Raw genomic sequence first — 17,437 nt, forward strand, 5'->3', positions numbered from 1 at the left:
GAGGTTAGATATATCAGCATTTGAGACTGGAGCGTAATTGTGTTTAAACAAAAAAGTGGGTTTTTTTTTTTTTAATTTTATGTACAACCTACATGGCAAGTTACGCGAGGATGACATCACCGCTTCACTATTTGCATATTCACATTGACCGTCCAAGAATTGTTACCTGAAAAATTAGCAAAACTTAAAAATGTCAACAACAAACAATGTTCATGCTAAGAAGATTTTACTCTTTTTCAGACTAACTTTCAACTGCAATGAAAATTCTTTTTTAATCATCATCATCATCATCATCATCATTTAGAATGTCATGAAGTGGCATCCGAGTATTCGATCCGCAATCCTTTTGGCACCTAATTGTCTTCATCCCACTCATCATCGTCAAATTCTTCACTGTCAGAGTCATCACCGTCATCTGGGGGAGAAAAAAAAAAGGAGAGGGAAGGGGGAAAATGCCAAAATTCAAATGATATATCACTCCATAAAACACTCAGTGACTAAAAAGGCAAGGACTATTTCGTGCTTGTATGATCACTAGCTGGGGAGGGAACTAACAAAGCGTTCCATCCGACAGTGCTTTTTGAGGGGAGGTTATAAGTCTCAAGACTGGGACTCGTAATGTCCCTCATTAGCATTTGAAATTTCATTTCAGGTTAGAGCCTTCCCTATATTCCAAACAAGCATCTCATTAAAATCAATGTTCTCCTTTTTCATAAAGTGTGTCATTTATGTTCTCCCATGGAAAAACATCCACAATATTCTGCCCATGGGACAATGTTACAAATGGTTTGATGTCATGTGCAAATACATGTCTGGAAATTTAATTCACAAGTCTAGCAAACAAAATAGTACTGGCGTAAACTTTACAGTGTGGCATTCAAGATACTTATCATTCGTCAGCTAATTTTACATTCATGTTGAAATGATTAAAACAGTCTAGTTATCTCTATTAGACCTAGTGATATATGTCACCAGTCTTTCATTGAAACATCTCGCACTCTGGAGGGGGAAAAGGGGGAAAAGAAGCCAAATGCTATGTCGTCTACTGCTTACAGTGATCGTATAGTTTTGGTTGAGACCTAATTTCAGTTTTAACATTTTTTGATGAGATAATGAGAAACCTCTTATGAAATACGAAAGAGCATGTAATTCCATGAGGAATTCAACGTCTATTTGATGAAAATTGGTTTTGAAATGGCTGAGATATCCAAAAAAGAGTGATTCTAATAAGTGTGGGACCCACACTTTATTACAATCGCTTTGTTTTACTTTGTTTTTGGATGTTTCAGTCATTCCAAACCCGATTATCATCAAATTAACTTTAAATTCCTCTTAAAATGGTATGCTCTGTACTATTTCGTAAGTGTTTTCTTGGTATCTCGCAAAAAGTTAAAAGCCCAATTCTCGTCTCTACCAATACTGTACCATCCCTTTAAATGCACAATTTAGGAATATAAGGGACTAACTTTATGGCATGTCCTTGACAGCCGCATACAGAATCTCTGTATGTGGCGACATGTGAAATCGTAAGTCCAAAGTAGTGCAGTTAAAAGAAGGAAACAAAAGAGATAAACACGTAGCACAGCACATCGAACTCACCCTGTATTGCCGTAGCCCTGTTCTGCAGAGCCTGGAATAGCGCAGCGCCGAGGCCGCTGGTTGGCGTGGAAACAGGAGACTCCTCCTTCTCAGCTTGTGTCACCTACAGTTGTTGTTGGCAAACATACGAAGAAACAAACTACAGGAAGTCTTACGAACTTCAGGATATGCACTCATCTCATGTACCATACAGAGAGCATATGCTAATGAGAGGTGCCAATATCATTTTGATTATCAGCTTTTGCCCTGATATGATAATTTCCTCATGGTATAGAGAAAAAAAAACTTACATATCATCACACAGAAAATGAAAATTTAAAATACATAAAAATTCTTGGAAGATGTAGAGTCACAAAGTAATTAACCTTGTCTGTTCCAATAATACCCACTGAATCTTGAAATATCAGGAACCAATCTGAACGTGATATATATATATTACAAAAAAAGGCATTCTCTTAAACCAACACATTTTGAATTTGTCAAGACTGAAACTGAGTTTGGGAGTATTTGATACCTTCTTTAAATTCTTTCCTTGTCTGATCTGGTCCAGCAGGGCTCCACGGCCAGTTGGTGCAGGGCGAGGGTTGTCCGCAGGGTCCACTTTCTTGAGGGAGATACCCTGGTGAATTTGGCTTAAAAGGCCGCCTCTCTCATCAGCATCTCCACCGCCGCCTCCGCCCATGGCTGGAGCAATCGTAGGAGGTGGTGGTGGTGGGGGAGGGGGCGCCATTCCTCCCCCGTTCATGGGTGGCGCCGGTACTGCAGGTGGTGGGGGTGGTGGCGGCATTGAGCCACCGTGCCTGGAAGGGGGCGGGGCAGGTGGGGGGTGGCCGTAGTTAGACTGAGGGGGTGGGGGAGGAGGAAGACCACGGCTTGACACCGGTGCGGGGGGCAGACCTCGCGTCTGGGGAGGAGCGGGAGGAGGTGGCCCCCTGCTGCCACCGCTTGGTGGTGGAGGCGCCGGTGGTCGAGATGGGAGAGGGGGCCCCGTGCTTCTTGAAGGAGGAGGCGGAGGAGGAGCACCTCCACGGGATGGAGGAGGGGGAGGGGGAACAGTGTCCCTGGCTGTGGATGCCGAAACAAATTGATGCACAGAAAAAAAGGCACAATGGAATTCAGTTCTTGTGTGTCCAAAACATGACCGCTTTTGATATACCAATCCCAGAAGTTTGCTACGTATTCATTTTCAAATCTTTAAGATTCAAAATTAACAAGTGCAATAGCAAGTTGTAATTATCATGGTTTTATCAAAAACTGTAAAATATATCTGTGTGGGAGTGAAGTCTAACCCTCACAGAGGGAGCTCTCACTCAAAAGCATAAAATATTTCCATGCAAATATTTCCTAGCAAATATAGACCTTACTGGATTTAAATTAAAACATTAGCCATTCCTCTTTTTTTCTTTTTTCTTTTTTCTTTTTTAATCAGCATGTCTTTTTTTATTTCATGAAGGTTTATTTCTACAGCCATTTATCCCTGAGCTGAAACGTGGCCTTCACTTGACAAGACTATTGCATAACCAGCAAAAAAATGTGTGTCACATATTTGGAGAAGATGACTGAAGGGGATTATTGAGAGATCATTGAGGGATCTTCAAAAGACTACTGCAGTCTCTCAGAGATTTTCATTGATCTCTCAGAGATCTCAGGGAGTACGCCAGGTAATGTTTCAATGATCTCTCAGCAGTCTTATTGATCTCCCAGTGAACATTTGGCTCTCAGTGAACATTTGGCAATCTTCATGATTCCTCAGAGATCTCTCTCTCTCTCAAAAATAAAAGACGCTAGAATATTGCCTTTAGGTCTTCTAATGATCTTCAAAGTTTTGTTTGTTTGTTTGTTTGTTTGTTTGTTTTAAGAGCCATTCCACATGGACACTATTTTTATCTGGTCTTGGAGACTGCTGAGAGATCTTGACAATTTATTTTTTTTTTTGTCTCTAAGTAGTCTCTTCAGGGTCTCCATTGCATGTCTGGGAGAGGGAAGTGTCACTCACTTGTTAACCTCTCGGCATCCTCTTTGAGGGCGTCCAGACCTCCGTGCTGGTCGATGAAGTTCCTAATGAACTGGGCGGTGTTCTGATCCTTGAGCTGGTCGTCAGACACACCAATGGTGTTGAACCAGCCCTTGACCTGGGGGTCCATCTCGTCCACCTGGGGGGTCAATCACACCACACAGATGAATGGAATGGTCAGATGAAATAATTTGTCTTCATTTTGAGCAGAAAGATTTAGAAGCGTCAGAATCATCATTTCATTTGGTTTGCCAGTTTACGTTTGGTCGCAGTGATTTCGTCAATGTTTGAATTGAATTGAACACACCAGATTCCCTCTGCTAGTCCTTTCTCTCTTAATCCTGGCTAAAAAATTGATTACAAAACACAGTAAACTTGTTATGCGGCATTGCTCTACGAGGACATATTTTAGTGCAGTGAGAGAAAGATGACATTACATGTACATGCAAAATATATAAGAGAAATGGGAGATTACAGCAATTGAAGATTTAAAAAAACAACTTAATTCATGCTGTGCACAATGCCAATCCATCAATTTTCTTTTATTTTCATCTTCAATCAATTCTAAACTACACTTTCATACACACACACATAAAAACACAATGTGCACACACACACACACACATCATATTATTATAAAAATAACCTAAAAAATCAAACTAATATCAATCCTACAATGTTGTTTCTTCTAAGTAGCAAAAGTGATGTCATACTTACATTAAAACCTTTCTCGGGATCCCAACCAACATGGCTGACATGCCTATTTGATATGGAAGAAAAAAGAAATACATCATTGTACATGTACCACTGCACCATGACACCAAGACATAAATATGAAGTACAAACTACAATCCTGCACTTTTTTACAAATACAACAAATGCATTGTCTAAAATCATCTACAAGGTTTCCAAATTTATGTAAAACATACACATTTTATTTTCTTCCATTCTGTCCAATCTAAAATGTGAAATAAACACTTGAAGTACCACATACACCTGTATGAGAAAAAAAAAAACCCATTGGGGATTAAAATCAGCCCAACATAGCACATTGAACTCTTGGAAACTGTAAAAATTAACCAAGTGCTTATCAAAATCAGGCATGTTTGTTTGATTCTGGGGGGAATCGAAGCCCATGGATGGCAACACGTTAATAGAACATTTGCATTATAATCCAAAAGTAATAAGACTACTTAAATACAATAGGGACTCATTTACCCCGGGTACCCTATTCAGTGTTAACATTGTTCTTGAATGGGGCTCTGTCATTACTGTGACCCCAGCATTGCCAGGTACCCATTTCTACACTTGGGTCAAGAAGGACATCATGGGTGAATACATCTCCCCTTCCCCCCCCCCCCCCTCAAAAAAAAAGAAGCCATGTCTTGAATAAATTGCACCAACGAAACACTTCCTCTGAACAAGGCCACATTATGGCCGATCATAGGCTGACGATTCCAAGGGTGCGTTGATCAACTCACTTCTGGCGCAACTTTCATGGAGTTTTGGGCAGTTGATAAATTCAAAGCTGTTTTGATTATGGGATTAGAAATGCACGTCTAAAAAGCCAAAAAAAGCTAGATAAAAAATGCATTTGCGGCAGAAATGCGTTTCTGTAGGGTTGACAAACGTAAAGTCATTTTGAAACGTATTCATACATGTAGCTCTAAGCAGTCCACACCGACCACTGCCAACTACACACCTCTGCTTCTTGCGTCAGCAATGGAGCTGTGCATTCATTAAGCCTCCCAATTGACTCACGACAGAGTTGATAAACACAGCAACTCCAGGCACATGATCCAAAAGGCGTTTGCAAACGCCGTGATAGTGGGTATTGAAATGCTCTTCAAACATGGGAAAGTTGATAAATGCAGCCTATGACTTACTTGAAGTCTGACGGTAAGGAGATGTCCGCCTTGGTCAGCTTCTTCTTCCCCCCTTTGTCCTTCTTCTTTTCCTCCTTGCTGGATGTGGAGGCTGAAACAGAAACAGAAGCAACTGGAGGTTTACATCAGTGCATTGATGGACACATTGACCCAAATAAATTTTGCAATGTCCCTCTTTTTCGAGAGTAGAAATTTGCTTTGTTCTTGACGTATGAGCAGCACATGTATAATATCTGAAATGATATATACCCTCCAATGTGGATTAGCAAGCATCCTGATTTCATGCTGGCAAGAACAAGAAAAAAAAAAAAAAAACACCCAAAACAGGACTACTGGTATTCTATCAACCTTCATCACAGAGATGGATTTGGAATGATATAATTGGATACTATTGCTCACACATGTTAGTGCTGAATAAAACCTTACGTTCCACTGACAATTTAGCGCTTCTCATTTTATCAAAATCATTGTACTTAATAAGCACTTTGCACCATCCCCTGACACCAGCTATTCAAAAACAAACAACTAACAAAACGTGAACCCAAATTCTTCCATACCATCTCATTTCAATTATTCTGAAAGATATCATTTCATCTGCATGATGAAAATACTCTAAAACCATACTGAAGGTGCATATCCTTTGACAGTTAAAGCCACTTTTGAATATATACAGGACAGCTTTCACAAATCATGACAGTCGGCAGAGGTACATAAATACACACTTGTACTTGACAGATGCAAACTGACGATAACACACACCATGATAAGAAAAAAAAATATGTAAGAGGAGAGTGACATGTTTGTGGATCTTTTGGGAAATGTGACACCGATGTAAAAAAAAAAAAAAAAAAAAAAAAAAAAACCCACAAAACAAAACTACTGCAATTCAAACGTGCTTGCCACCTATAATTCCAAGTGAGCACTCTTTAATGGAGCCATGTGACTATGCAAAATATTAGGGTTGAGGAAATGTCATGAGGTGGGAAATCACTTGTATTTATTAAGTAATTTCTGAATCTCTTTTAGGCAGCATTTTCCAAACTTGGAAATCAATACATTCACGAGCCTCCACACCCTGTTTTTGGCCAACTTCAGAGAACCAGTCAACTGATTTAATTCTTGTCTTGCTACACTGTACTGAAAATCACTATGGCTTTGAATGTGTGTGATGTAAGCGGTGTGGTTGTTACCAGTAGTAAAGGGTCATAAAGTGACTAAAGCGAACACATTACTTCAGTCAAATCTTGTAAATTCAGTATAAAACAACGGGGTCTACTGAACATGTATAGGTCGTACCAGCCACCACCAACAGAGATTTGCTACTGTTGCTGCCATTAATTAGTCAGACTGAAACAAAATGATCTCCTTCCTCTATTTCCTTTAAAAAAAAAAATCTTTTTAATTATTATTATTCTCTCTTTTTTTTTTGGGGGGGGGGAGGGATATTGAAAACAAGGTTGTAAATTGGCAAATGCCATATACAGCTGTAATTCCTTGCAACTGTAAATGTCCCATGTGGTAAATTCATATCAATTACCAACTGAACTAATGGCTAATTCATTTAACAGTGCAGCTTTGACGCCTGAAAAGTGCAATGGCTGTATCTGCATGGATCCTCATGGCAGAATGTTATGATCAATAACATTCATTTTGCAATGGCAGCATTGAACTCGTGTGCTTCTCCGGCATGATCTACCATGAATACATATGAGCGTGATTTGATATGATAGTTGGTATACACATGACACTTGATTCTTAAAGATATAACAAATGAGAGATACCACATATGTGTGTAAATATATGGCGATCTAAGTGGTACTTTTCCTAGAAATAGTCAAACGATATAAAACATCTGCATGTCTATGTTTTTGTGGTTGCTGTTATGTGGGGGAGGGGGATGGGGGTAGAAATGTGGACAAACATACGGATACAGATGGACATCTTTGCTACAGTTGTATACAAGAACAATGAAGGAAGAACTGTACACAAAGACAGACAGACAGACAGAAATACATGTAGAAATGGCACCATCAAATTCACAGAGTGACAGGAACAGCAGCCACAACATCAATATAACTGTAACTGTAAATCACTGTAACATGGATAAAACCATCATTTGAAACCTACTTGAGAATGACAAAAATTAAATTGGCTTTTGAGACTAAAAAAAAGTTGATCAGACAAATAACATGAAATATATTTCTACGGAATCTACCTTGCAAAATAACTAAGTGCAAACATTTGTATATATATATATCATACATGTACATATATTTGTTAATTCACTCTTTAGTTTCTACACACAGTATCTATACATACCACAGGAAATATTGCTACCATGTAATCTGGAAAGTACCTACGCCGCACATACACTACTCCAAGCTTTTGTTCTTCTCACGTCTAATTCCATAGCAAACACAGCTGTGAAGTTTGCGTTTTGTTTTGATGAATGAAACTGAATGTGCGCAGTGTTTTCTATTCACCATTAACTACACACAGATTTTAGGAGAGACTTATGATTGTAAACAAGGAGAAAACGAAACAGGAAAACTCTACAATCAAATTTGTTACAGATTTGATTTGATTTGATTTATTTCTGTATTCAATTCAATATGTTATAGATGAAGCATATAGAGAAAAAATACTTTAAACACTTTTCTTCACCAAGAAGAGCTTACAGAAGTGCTTATGCTTTGTACATGAGTATTGTATGCTAAGCACTCATAACAAAAACTAATGTCACAAGCACACTGTACGCAACAAATCAGAGCAGACATGTTAGACTCATTCCCTGTCAAAAGAGTTTTGTTCTTCTCTTTTTTGTTTCCATTCCTGCAAGTGTCCACAGCTATCAAGTTTTATTGCATCATTTTAACATTCTTCTGACAACTACAAGTCTAGTATCATTCTAGGTTTGGTGAATCAACCCTTTTGGAAGTGCAGATGGCTCTGCTAAGCTATATAGTAAATACATATACTATTAAAGGGAAACAAACCCAGAACTCAAGAGGGCGCTGTTGCATTGACCCAAGCTTGCTCATCTTCCATGTTTTCAATGTCCAACTAAAGCTGATTCCTATGATGAGTATCACAAAACCATGAAATAGCATTAACTGCAGCAAATCTTTTTGTTCGGCTGTTATTTCTTGGCTGGTTCTGCCTTCTTTATATGGATCCTACAAAGACAAAGTTTGTGTGCTTACTCGCCATAGAAACTTACCTGTAAAAATGTTTAACAGGTATGCAGTATTCAACTGATATTGCTGCCAAAGTGTAAGCCTGCAGTAGATCTCAATTTTCATTTATAGGATCAATATGATTGGTCCAGTCCAAAATGCATGTACAATATGCTGTGCATAGAAAATCACGACAAATATTGAACCTGTATAATTGAGAGTGCATGCAATATGCACTGTGATCCTCTTTGATTGACAGTTAACAATCGCTACATTGCTGATCTTGGTATGCAAGGAGATGGCAGCAGTCGTCACATTATCTAACAGCGCCCTCTCGAGTCCTAGGTCTGTATCCCTTTAAGCCACACAAACCTAAATGTGCACTGCAGAAACAAGTCCATGGGAATGTTCGACTTTACATGCAAAGTGAGTTTTTGAAACACACATCAACACACAATTTCTAGCAAAGCATTCACTTTACAAGGGACACAATTTTTAATGTGATGTCGCTCCAAAATCTCTACGTCTAGTCAATCTACTATACAGGTGTATAAAGAATGAAATTCTTGCTACGTACTCTGAACAAAAATGACAGATGATGGGCACACATTAATCATTAATCACTGATCAGTTGCATCAATCTTCAAGCAGAATTGCACTGTATAGTATTTTTAGTAGTACTGAGTGTCTATTTGATAACTCCATTTAAAGGAGTAAAATTAGCAAATTTATGTCACGGCAAAGAGTCAAGGTTAAGATGAAAAATGAAAGGATGCAGGTTAAGGGTACGTGTAAGTCACATTGAGATGGAAATTAAAGTAAGTTGCTAGTAAGAGTAGAGAGGGGTCAGGACATGATTGCATTTGGCTGTGAACTCCCAATCAACTTAAAGCTCTAAAGACATAGGAAGTTAATTACATACATTTCTACATCATGTTCAATTTGGCTTTGATAAGGGGAATTGTATATTTGAAACTTATTCTTCAAATTCCATCCTTTCTATCCAAATAACATCAAAACTGGAGTCTTTACTGTCTTTAAAAGCTCATTTTTCATTGTCTTTTAAAGGCTCATTTCATTGACTTTAACTGAATAAAATAGTTTAGATTTATGACTTGTCTCACCCTACATTACAGCCCTTAAAAGAAAAAAAAAAAACCAACCAAACAAACAAACATTAAAACAAAGAAACAGAACATTTTCAAAATCAACACAAAAATTTCAGTAACAATTTTGATTTTTGACTTTTTATTTTTTATTTATAGTATCTATTCTTCTTTTTTTGCAAATTAATCTTGAGTGCACAGATCACTAGATTTCCAGTCGGCAATGATGGAGCATCTGTTGCGAGAAAATATGCTATGCCAAATACAGTTCATTTTTCTAATATAACATATGGCATAGCTGGTAGAGGTTCACATGAACATTTTCATTGTTTTGTTTTTTTTAATAATCAAACTGCAATTGTGTGTGGTGGCCATTTCGCATCTGTAGTAATCTATGACAGCTGTTTGAAATTGCACCATGGAAATAAAACTGGTTGAAAAGTACCTCCAGCACAAAAAAAAAAAAGAAAATTCAAAAATTCAACCCCAAAATAAGAAAACTATATTAAAGTTAAACAGGCAAAGCAAAGACAAATACAAAAGCAAAGCAAAAAAAGTCAAGAGTAAATGCAACAAAATGCCAAACTTTTACCAGTGTTTGGCTAACAGCTACAATACACAGGAAATTGAATAAAGACATATATGCTATTAAAAGCAGAAATTAGAAACAGTGCACACCCCAAAACAACAGTGATAATGATAGTGATGACATCACAAAAATCATCCTATCATTCTATATCAAAACAACAACAACAAAAAAGATGGAGATTGTATAAGATGTTGTAATGTTACCTCTTCTTTTTGAGGTTGAAGTTCCCGGGTAACCGTTGACTACAGGTTGGAATGTTGATGATGTAGTCATTGGTATGAGCGAGATGGATGAGTGAAAAGCATGAAATTAACAATCAAGGAATGGGTTAAACAAATCAATATCGATGTGAACTGAGGCCAAGAAGGGAAAGAAAATAAAAATGAGGCGATGAGAGACTGAGACGACAAGATATGGGGAGAAATATATGGCGGAGAAAGGTAAGGGGAGAATACAAATCAGTTATCTTGTCTGGAGGATAGAAATGGGCAGGGGGGATACTATACCCCCAAACAAACGAGTGAATAGCTACAGTTTGGGCATCTTTGCCAAGGGGAACTGGCAGGTGGAATCCTTCAAAAAGGTAAAGTTACAACTCTTGCCTCTTGTTTTCACATTCCACTTTCTCTATGGACTGAACATTGTTTAAAAGTCAGGTGCATTTGGTAGATCATAGAGCTACAACACATAGGGTAGGTCAAACCCCCTCAATGATCACATAGAATCTACCTTCCATAACACATTTTGTCAATAGTTTGATTAAACATACTTCACAAGGCCTCACTTATTTTAATGAACACATGAAAGTACTACCCTTGATAAATACAGGTGCATCTAATTATAGAGGAATCTGTACACTGCCATCAGATATCTTGTTAAATATGTCAGCTATAAGTAAGTTTATTTCATTTACCATTGACATTTTGTTGATCCTGTTTATTCTCTGAACACAATAATTTCATTAGTTGTGATTCAGTAACTACTTTTCTGATGTCCAGCATCTTCATACCATGTGTGCAACAATGAAAGCATTTGTGAAAACATTGAATTATTGACAGATATCTGAGTTTGACAGGAGAGTTCAACAGACTGAATTATTCTTCAACAGTCACTGTTGACAGATAAACTGGTATGACATTTTGAAAACAATGCTCTCATTTTGCCTGACATACATACACTTCATACTTAAAGCTGCAACACAGTTCTAAGAAGGACTCAAATCCATCTTCCACCATTTTGAATTCGCTTGCACTACAGACTGTATATCAAAAGGGTCTACCGAGAAACTTGTCCGGACCCAACTGAAATCATGTTATCAAAGTGCTATCTCGCACATTACGCATGTCATATATGTCTCCATTTTGGAGTAAAATTCAACAGTTTCTGAAGGCGTAATGAGAACTATGTTTTGCCTTTAAGCTATATCATCATGAAGAAGGTCTTATGTACTGAAGCAAAAGTAATAAAGAAGTATTCTTAATAGTGTTTTTTTTTTTTTTTTTGGTGTTTTTTTTTTTTGTCATGCTGGGCCTCAATAGTACAACATCATACAATTAAAGGGCCCTTGAATTACTGAAGAAATTGGTTATCCCTTTGACGAAAAGCAGCAATGTATTGTCACACAGTTATAGAACTGGATTTGTGCACAGAAATCAGAGTAATATGCCACAGGAAACTCAGCAAACTAAGTTTGAACGGTGTTTAAATGCTCATAAGAATAAAGGTTATCTGGTGTCAGCAACATCTGAATTAAATGTGATGCACAGTAAGCTTGCAAAATATAAGAAGTGGCATAATTGTTGAAATTTTCAGGCCACACACACATATAAAAATAAACAGCAAGAATCTTGTTATGATATTCTTTATCAAGCCATCAAACCATGTTTTTGAAGGTCAAAACAAAATATCAATGGCAACAAACTCTGCTAACTGATGATTCCAGACAAGAGATGCGTGCTTCTAGTAGCACTGCAAACCAAAATGACAACATGCTTTTTCAACTCATAATCTGTATATTTTCTGCAAAGTTCGCTTCAAGCTGTGAAGAGATCAAACAAATTAAGAAAACAAACACTTTGAACAGAAATGTCAAATGCTAGAAAACATCTGCCATTACACATTTGTGATGGAAGAAGATTTGATTTTTCATCAACTATAAGACCAGTTTCTGCAGGTTTTTGTATATAGTTAGACTCGGTTTATCTTTCTTTGTTAATGTTCTGCATATCTCATAAATTATTGTAATTCTTAAATCATGTTTGATAAAACACCAATACACTCTTTCAAATTCTGCGATAAAAATCCAAAGCAATGCCCCTAAATCCGATTTTGCGGGGCTCCTGACAAATTTGTAGCTAGGTGCCTGTAAGTGTGATTTTGTTTTTCTAATGGACGGTCAACTGACATGCCTTTAAAATCATGTCATACTGCCTGTTGCAGGTGGACAGGAATTCTATGGTCTTTGATCAAACAGCCTAACACAGTATGATGATACATCAACCTCTAAAATTATTGTACACTGAAAGGCCTGGGGGTGGGGGGGATATAACAATGCTCGAACCTGAAACAAGACTAGAGCTTGATTACTGACATTCCTGTAATCAAATATCTTCAAGACAGTTTGAAATGTGTATGGACACATTGTTTAAATGCTAACACACATCAATTTCAAACACACACACAGGTAGAGATGGAAACTCTTCTCAGGAATTAATTTTGCAGGAAGCTTGTTATAAACCAGGCTATGGGGGTATAAACATGTACAGGTATACAATGGTAAAATCATGGATCAGTCTTGTAATTCTTGGTCCTGCGTGAATGCACACTGTCCTGGAGCACAACAAGAATTTTACAGGTTTGGGATTGGAGTTTATGATTATAGGGAAGCACCTAGAATTGGGGTTGCAATTTATAATTTTGATTTGACCTTAGATATTTATGGCTGAGAAAATGTATGTTTTATGAATTATTCTTTACAATGATATGGCAGGGGGAGGGGGAGGTTACACACTATATCTGGCAGGTTCTGACCAAATGGTAATGAACAACACTTTTAGAAAATGATTTGGATAATTTTGAAATGTTGAAATGACTTGGATCTTACATGTTAAGTTGTGGTTTGCTTTGCAAATGCAGTGAATCTTTTCAGACTGACACAAAGTATCTCAGCAAGGACTACAGGATTATGTAAAACCACAACCAGTCAGCACATTCTTTAACAGTGAATCTTGCTGCAACGTCAAAACACTCATTTGATACGCACTACAGCGGATGAATGGCATTTAGATGCATTTCGGAAATGTGTTATCTTTAAAAATCAATGAGATTCTGGCGGTTTTGTCTAGTTGTACATGTATACGTAAAATCCTTTATTTCACAGATGAACATAATTATTTGTGTTTTCAAGCAGATCACAGACTACATGAAGGTACATCTGACAATGACAGCTATTCTGAATGGCCAATCTTCTCGAATACGATGTAGCTTATGTTTTGATAAATTGATACCTGAAAGAAAACCATAGCTGAAAATGAAAACAACAACGAAATTGAGTGAAATGCTCAAAACTGACCACAAATCAGACCCTGCGTATCATATACACCAAGAATATCTGAATGAAGGTGGGGTAAAAAAATGCGACAGGCAAATGTTACAACTCCACAGCATAACGGAATGAAATGTACCATAGCATGTTTGCTAAAGAAGGGTTTGGATACTGAATATAGAGGACAGCACATCGATGGGAGTACAGAAGAAAGAAAGGAAAAAAAAAAAGACACGCAGAGGATGCTGTTTTGAAGAAACATTGTAGCCCATGCGCCACGACCTGGACATAAAACATGACCCTACTCATCAGGTTTTACCTTTGGCAGGTTTGGAGCTGAAGAAGCCACTAACGGGTTGATAGGCGGACTGAGAGTCCGTCATTGAGGGAGGGGGTGGGGACGGTACCTCGGTACCAGGGAAAGAGGCTGGACGAGGGGTGGAGGGTGCCTTGGAAGAAGGGGGCGGGGGAGGGGCTACAGGGGTTGGGGTGAAAATAAAAAGAGGGGCAATAACAGCGTTAGTAAAAAAATTCATATTGAGAGAAGCTGGTGCTGTGTTATTAGACAAATTATTCACCTAGAAATGACATGAGGAAAGAGTTCATCAGTTAGTACAGTTTGACAGCTCAGCTTTTAGGGGAAGAAAATTAGACAGCATTAAAATAATGAATGGTTAGCGCAAAGCTTTCGTTACAGGAATACCACTGTTATTAAAGTAAGATCACCACAAATGTGATGATATAGCTTGAGGGTGATGCACGCATTGCATGTCATATTCAAATGTTGACTTAAAAGTACTTAGAACAACAAAAAAAAAATCACATATAAGCTATCCAGATTGAAATATTATACTGAATGATCTTCAAAGATATGAGACTCTAAAATCAAACAATGACTTCCTTATGATAGCATTGGCTGCCTCGACTTGGAGACATGCAATACTTGAGAAAAAGAACTGTAGAAAGCTGAAGTCTCTTGTACACATGTGAATACTGGAAGCAATTTACATTTACAAAAAAGAAAAATGCTCTTCATCCTAAATGCTACATTGTCTGGATGAAATTCACCTCGTGTTTTTTTTTTTTTTCCACACATTTTGTTTGTAAAAGGATAGAACTATAATACATACCAACATTACATACAATTATTGTGTACTACACAATATAACTCATTTTGGTTTTGAATGACATTAATGTAGCAATGTAATAAAGTAAACTGTAGTGTCACAAATACTGGAATAATTTGTCATAATAATTTATGAATAAAAAGTACCCTGACTGAAGTTTGAAAACTTTTTTTTTTTTTTTTTATAAATTGGGTCAAACATTAAAAATCGTTGTAAAAACATAGCATGGTGACCCTGGCATGTCCATGTGTGTCATATACAAGGAAACCATTTCTTTTGCAGCCGACATTAAAAGCAAGTAGGTTTGCATGGGTAAATGGGAGGTAGAAGTGGGAGCAAATGATGCCGGTATTGAATTCACAACTGCCTGAGCAGCAAGCATCCGAGTCCTCCATAACAGGAATGAGGGGAGTTGGATACTGTTGCTCGTACTTGAGAAATTCACACCCCTTTCAGTAACTCATGCATTTATGGCCAGCTCCTGGCCCGAGCTAATTTGGCCCGCCACATGCAGTAAAAATTGCGTTCAGTAACTATGGCAGAGCCATGCTACTTTTACGATGACCCATTCAAGAACTCGGCCACGTAAGGGATAACTACTATGGTAACTGAACACGCGCTCAGGTGGAGGGCACGGCCAGGTAATTGTGACCTTTGACCATGCAAGGTATTTGGGCCCGGGCCTGGCGCTGCTACCATTCATAAACTCTTTGATCAGCACCGGGCCCAAGCCTGTCCCGCGCATGGTGCTCGCTGCAGCAGCGCCAAAATAGCCTGCTCCTGGCGCGGGCCAAAGTGGCCCAACCCATTCATAAACTCGAAATTTTACGACTTAGCTCGGGCCTGGCTCGAGCCAGAGGAGTTACTGAAAGGGGTATTAATGCACTACTTCTCAGTATCATCGTGGTTTCTATTGGGTAGAGAAGGGAAGGAGAGATGGGGAGCCTTGCTTGTGTTGGGATGACTGGAAAAGAGAACGGGAGAGGGAGAGAAGGTGAGAACGAGTGAGGAAAGGTTTACGAGGAAGAGCAGAAATGAAGGAAAACAAAGAAAAGGGAAAGTAAAAGGGGAGGAAGAGGACAAAAAGATAGAAGCATCAGGGAAAGGAAAAGAGGGAGGGAGAGAAGAGAAGGAATAACAAGAAAGGGGAGAGGAGAAAGAAAGAGAAGGAAAGGAAAAGGGAAAAATACGATGAAAAGGGAGGGAGAGAAAGAAAAGAAGGAAAGGTAAAAGAGACTAGAGGTAAAAAAAAAAAATGAAAGAATGCCACAAAAGAAGGATAAGGGGAAAGGCTAAATCAGAGAGGTACAGACTGTAAAGGAAGAGTGACAGGAAAAAGAGAAGGGAGAGGAAGATAAAGGAGAGGCGACTATGGGAGAAGAGAAAAAGCAATAGGAGGAGGAGGAGAAGGAGGAGGAGGAGGAGGAGGAGGAAGAGGAAATGGCACTGCCTTCTTACACCTGCATGTCTGTTATCAAGGAGGATGCTGCAGTGACATTGGATTGCCCGCTACATTCATTGCAGTCATGACTTTTAGAATTACTGCATGACGCTATGCCTGTACACTTCCTGGCTGACAAGAGTATTTCCTATTCATAATCATTCTGCCAGTCACACCGGGTGAATGAAAAGTACAATGATGGGGGGGGGGGGGGGGGGGGAATGCAACCAAAGCAGCCCATTAGTCCATCACAGAGGGTGAAATGTTTGAACACCATCCTTTGATGAAAAAGTTTCAGCGAATACATCAAATATAATTATGCTCAAACACAATTTATCCCATTATTTTCCAGACCCTACTTTTGATAATTTTTGCATATATCAAAACAGACAGTTACCTGTCTAGAAAGAAAGATATAATAGATATGCGGCAGACAGACAGATACATGTATAGACAGATGGATGGATGGAAATTAAAATACCATTGCATTATCTTTGTTTGGAAGTTGAGGTGCAGGCGCTCAACTTGTCAGCATGGCCAGTAAATGTAGGCCTTATCTTATCCATGTGGATCTACACACAGTAATTCAGGTTGGTGATGAAGATGGGTATAATGCTTCCAACATTCCTCAGTTGACATGTTCTGTGGATTCCAGCCAGAACTGACCTGTGCTACTTTTAAATGCATTGCAATTTCATGGTACCCTATTAGTATTCTTCTGTTTTTGAACTCCTTGCTTGGAGTACCAAAGAGCAAAACCTCACATGGTAGCAGGCCTTTTGTACATACAGAGCCAGTGATCTTGCATGAGCTTCCCTAACAAATTATTTGGAATACTTTGTATGTTGTATCTTTCTCAAGATCTATCCAAAGGCAGGCTTGTTTAATCTTGCTTTCATGTAGATTCATATCCCCTCTGCCTCTTTAATTTTATTTATTCATTCATCTATTTTAT

The 17,437-nt window shown here is 38.3% G+C and overlaps 1 protein-coding gene across 1 annotated transcript in view; it reads right to left on the bottom strand.

The window, feature by feature from the left end:
- Positions 1-279: 279 nt before the first annotated feature.
- Positions 280-17,437, bottom strand: part of LOC140245981 (actin nucleation-promoting factor WASL-like) — a 51,030-nt gene continuing 33,872 nt past the window's right edge. Inside the window, exons 6-12 of the mRNA XM_072325431.1 lie at positions 10,574-10,612; positions 5,500-5,590; positions 4,331-4,373; positions 3,596-3,752; positions 2,114-2,664; positions 1,600-1,702; positions 280-415 (exon numbers count right to left, since the gene is read on the bottom strand). Coding sequence (XP_072181532.1) covers positions 354-415; positions 1,600-1,702; positions 2,114-2,664; positions 3,596-3,752; positions 4,331-4,373; positions 5,500-5,590; positions 10,574-10,612 — 1,046 coding nt within the window. The 3' untranslated portion in view covers positions 280-353. The remainder of the gene's footprint in view (positions 416-1,599; positions 1,703-2,113; positions 2,665-3,595; positions 3,753-4,330; positions 4,374-5,499; positions 5,591-10,573; positions 10,613-17,437) is intronic.

Source organism: Diadema setosum, chromosome 2 (assembly GCF_964275005.1).
Source record: "Diadema setosum chromosome 2, eeDiaSeto1, whole genome shotgun sequence".
Taxonomy (NCBI): domain Eukaryota; kingdom Metazoa; phylum Echinodermata; class Echinoidea; order Diadematoida; family Diadematidae; genus Diadema; species Diadema setosum.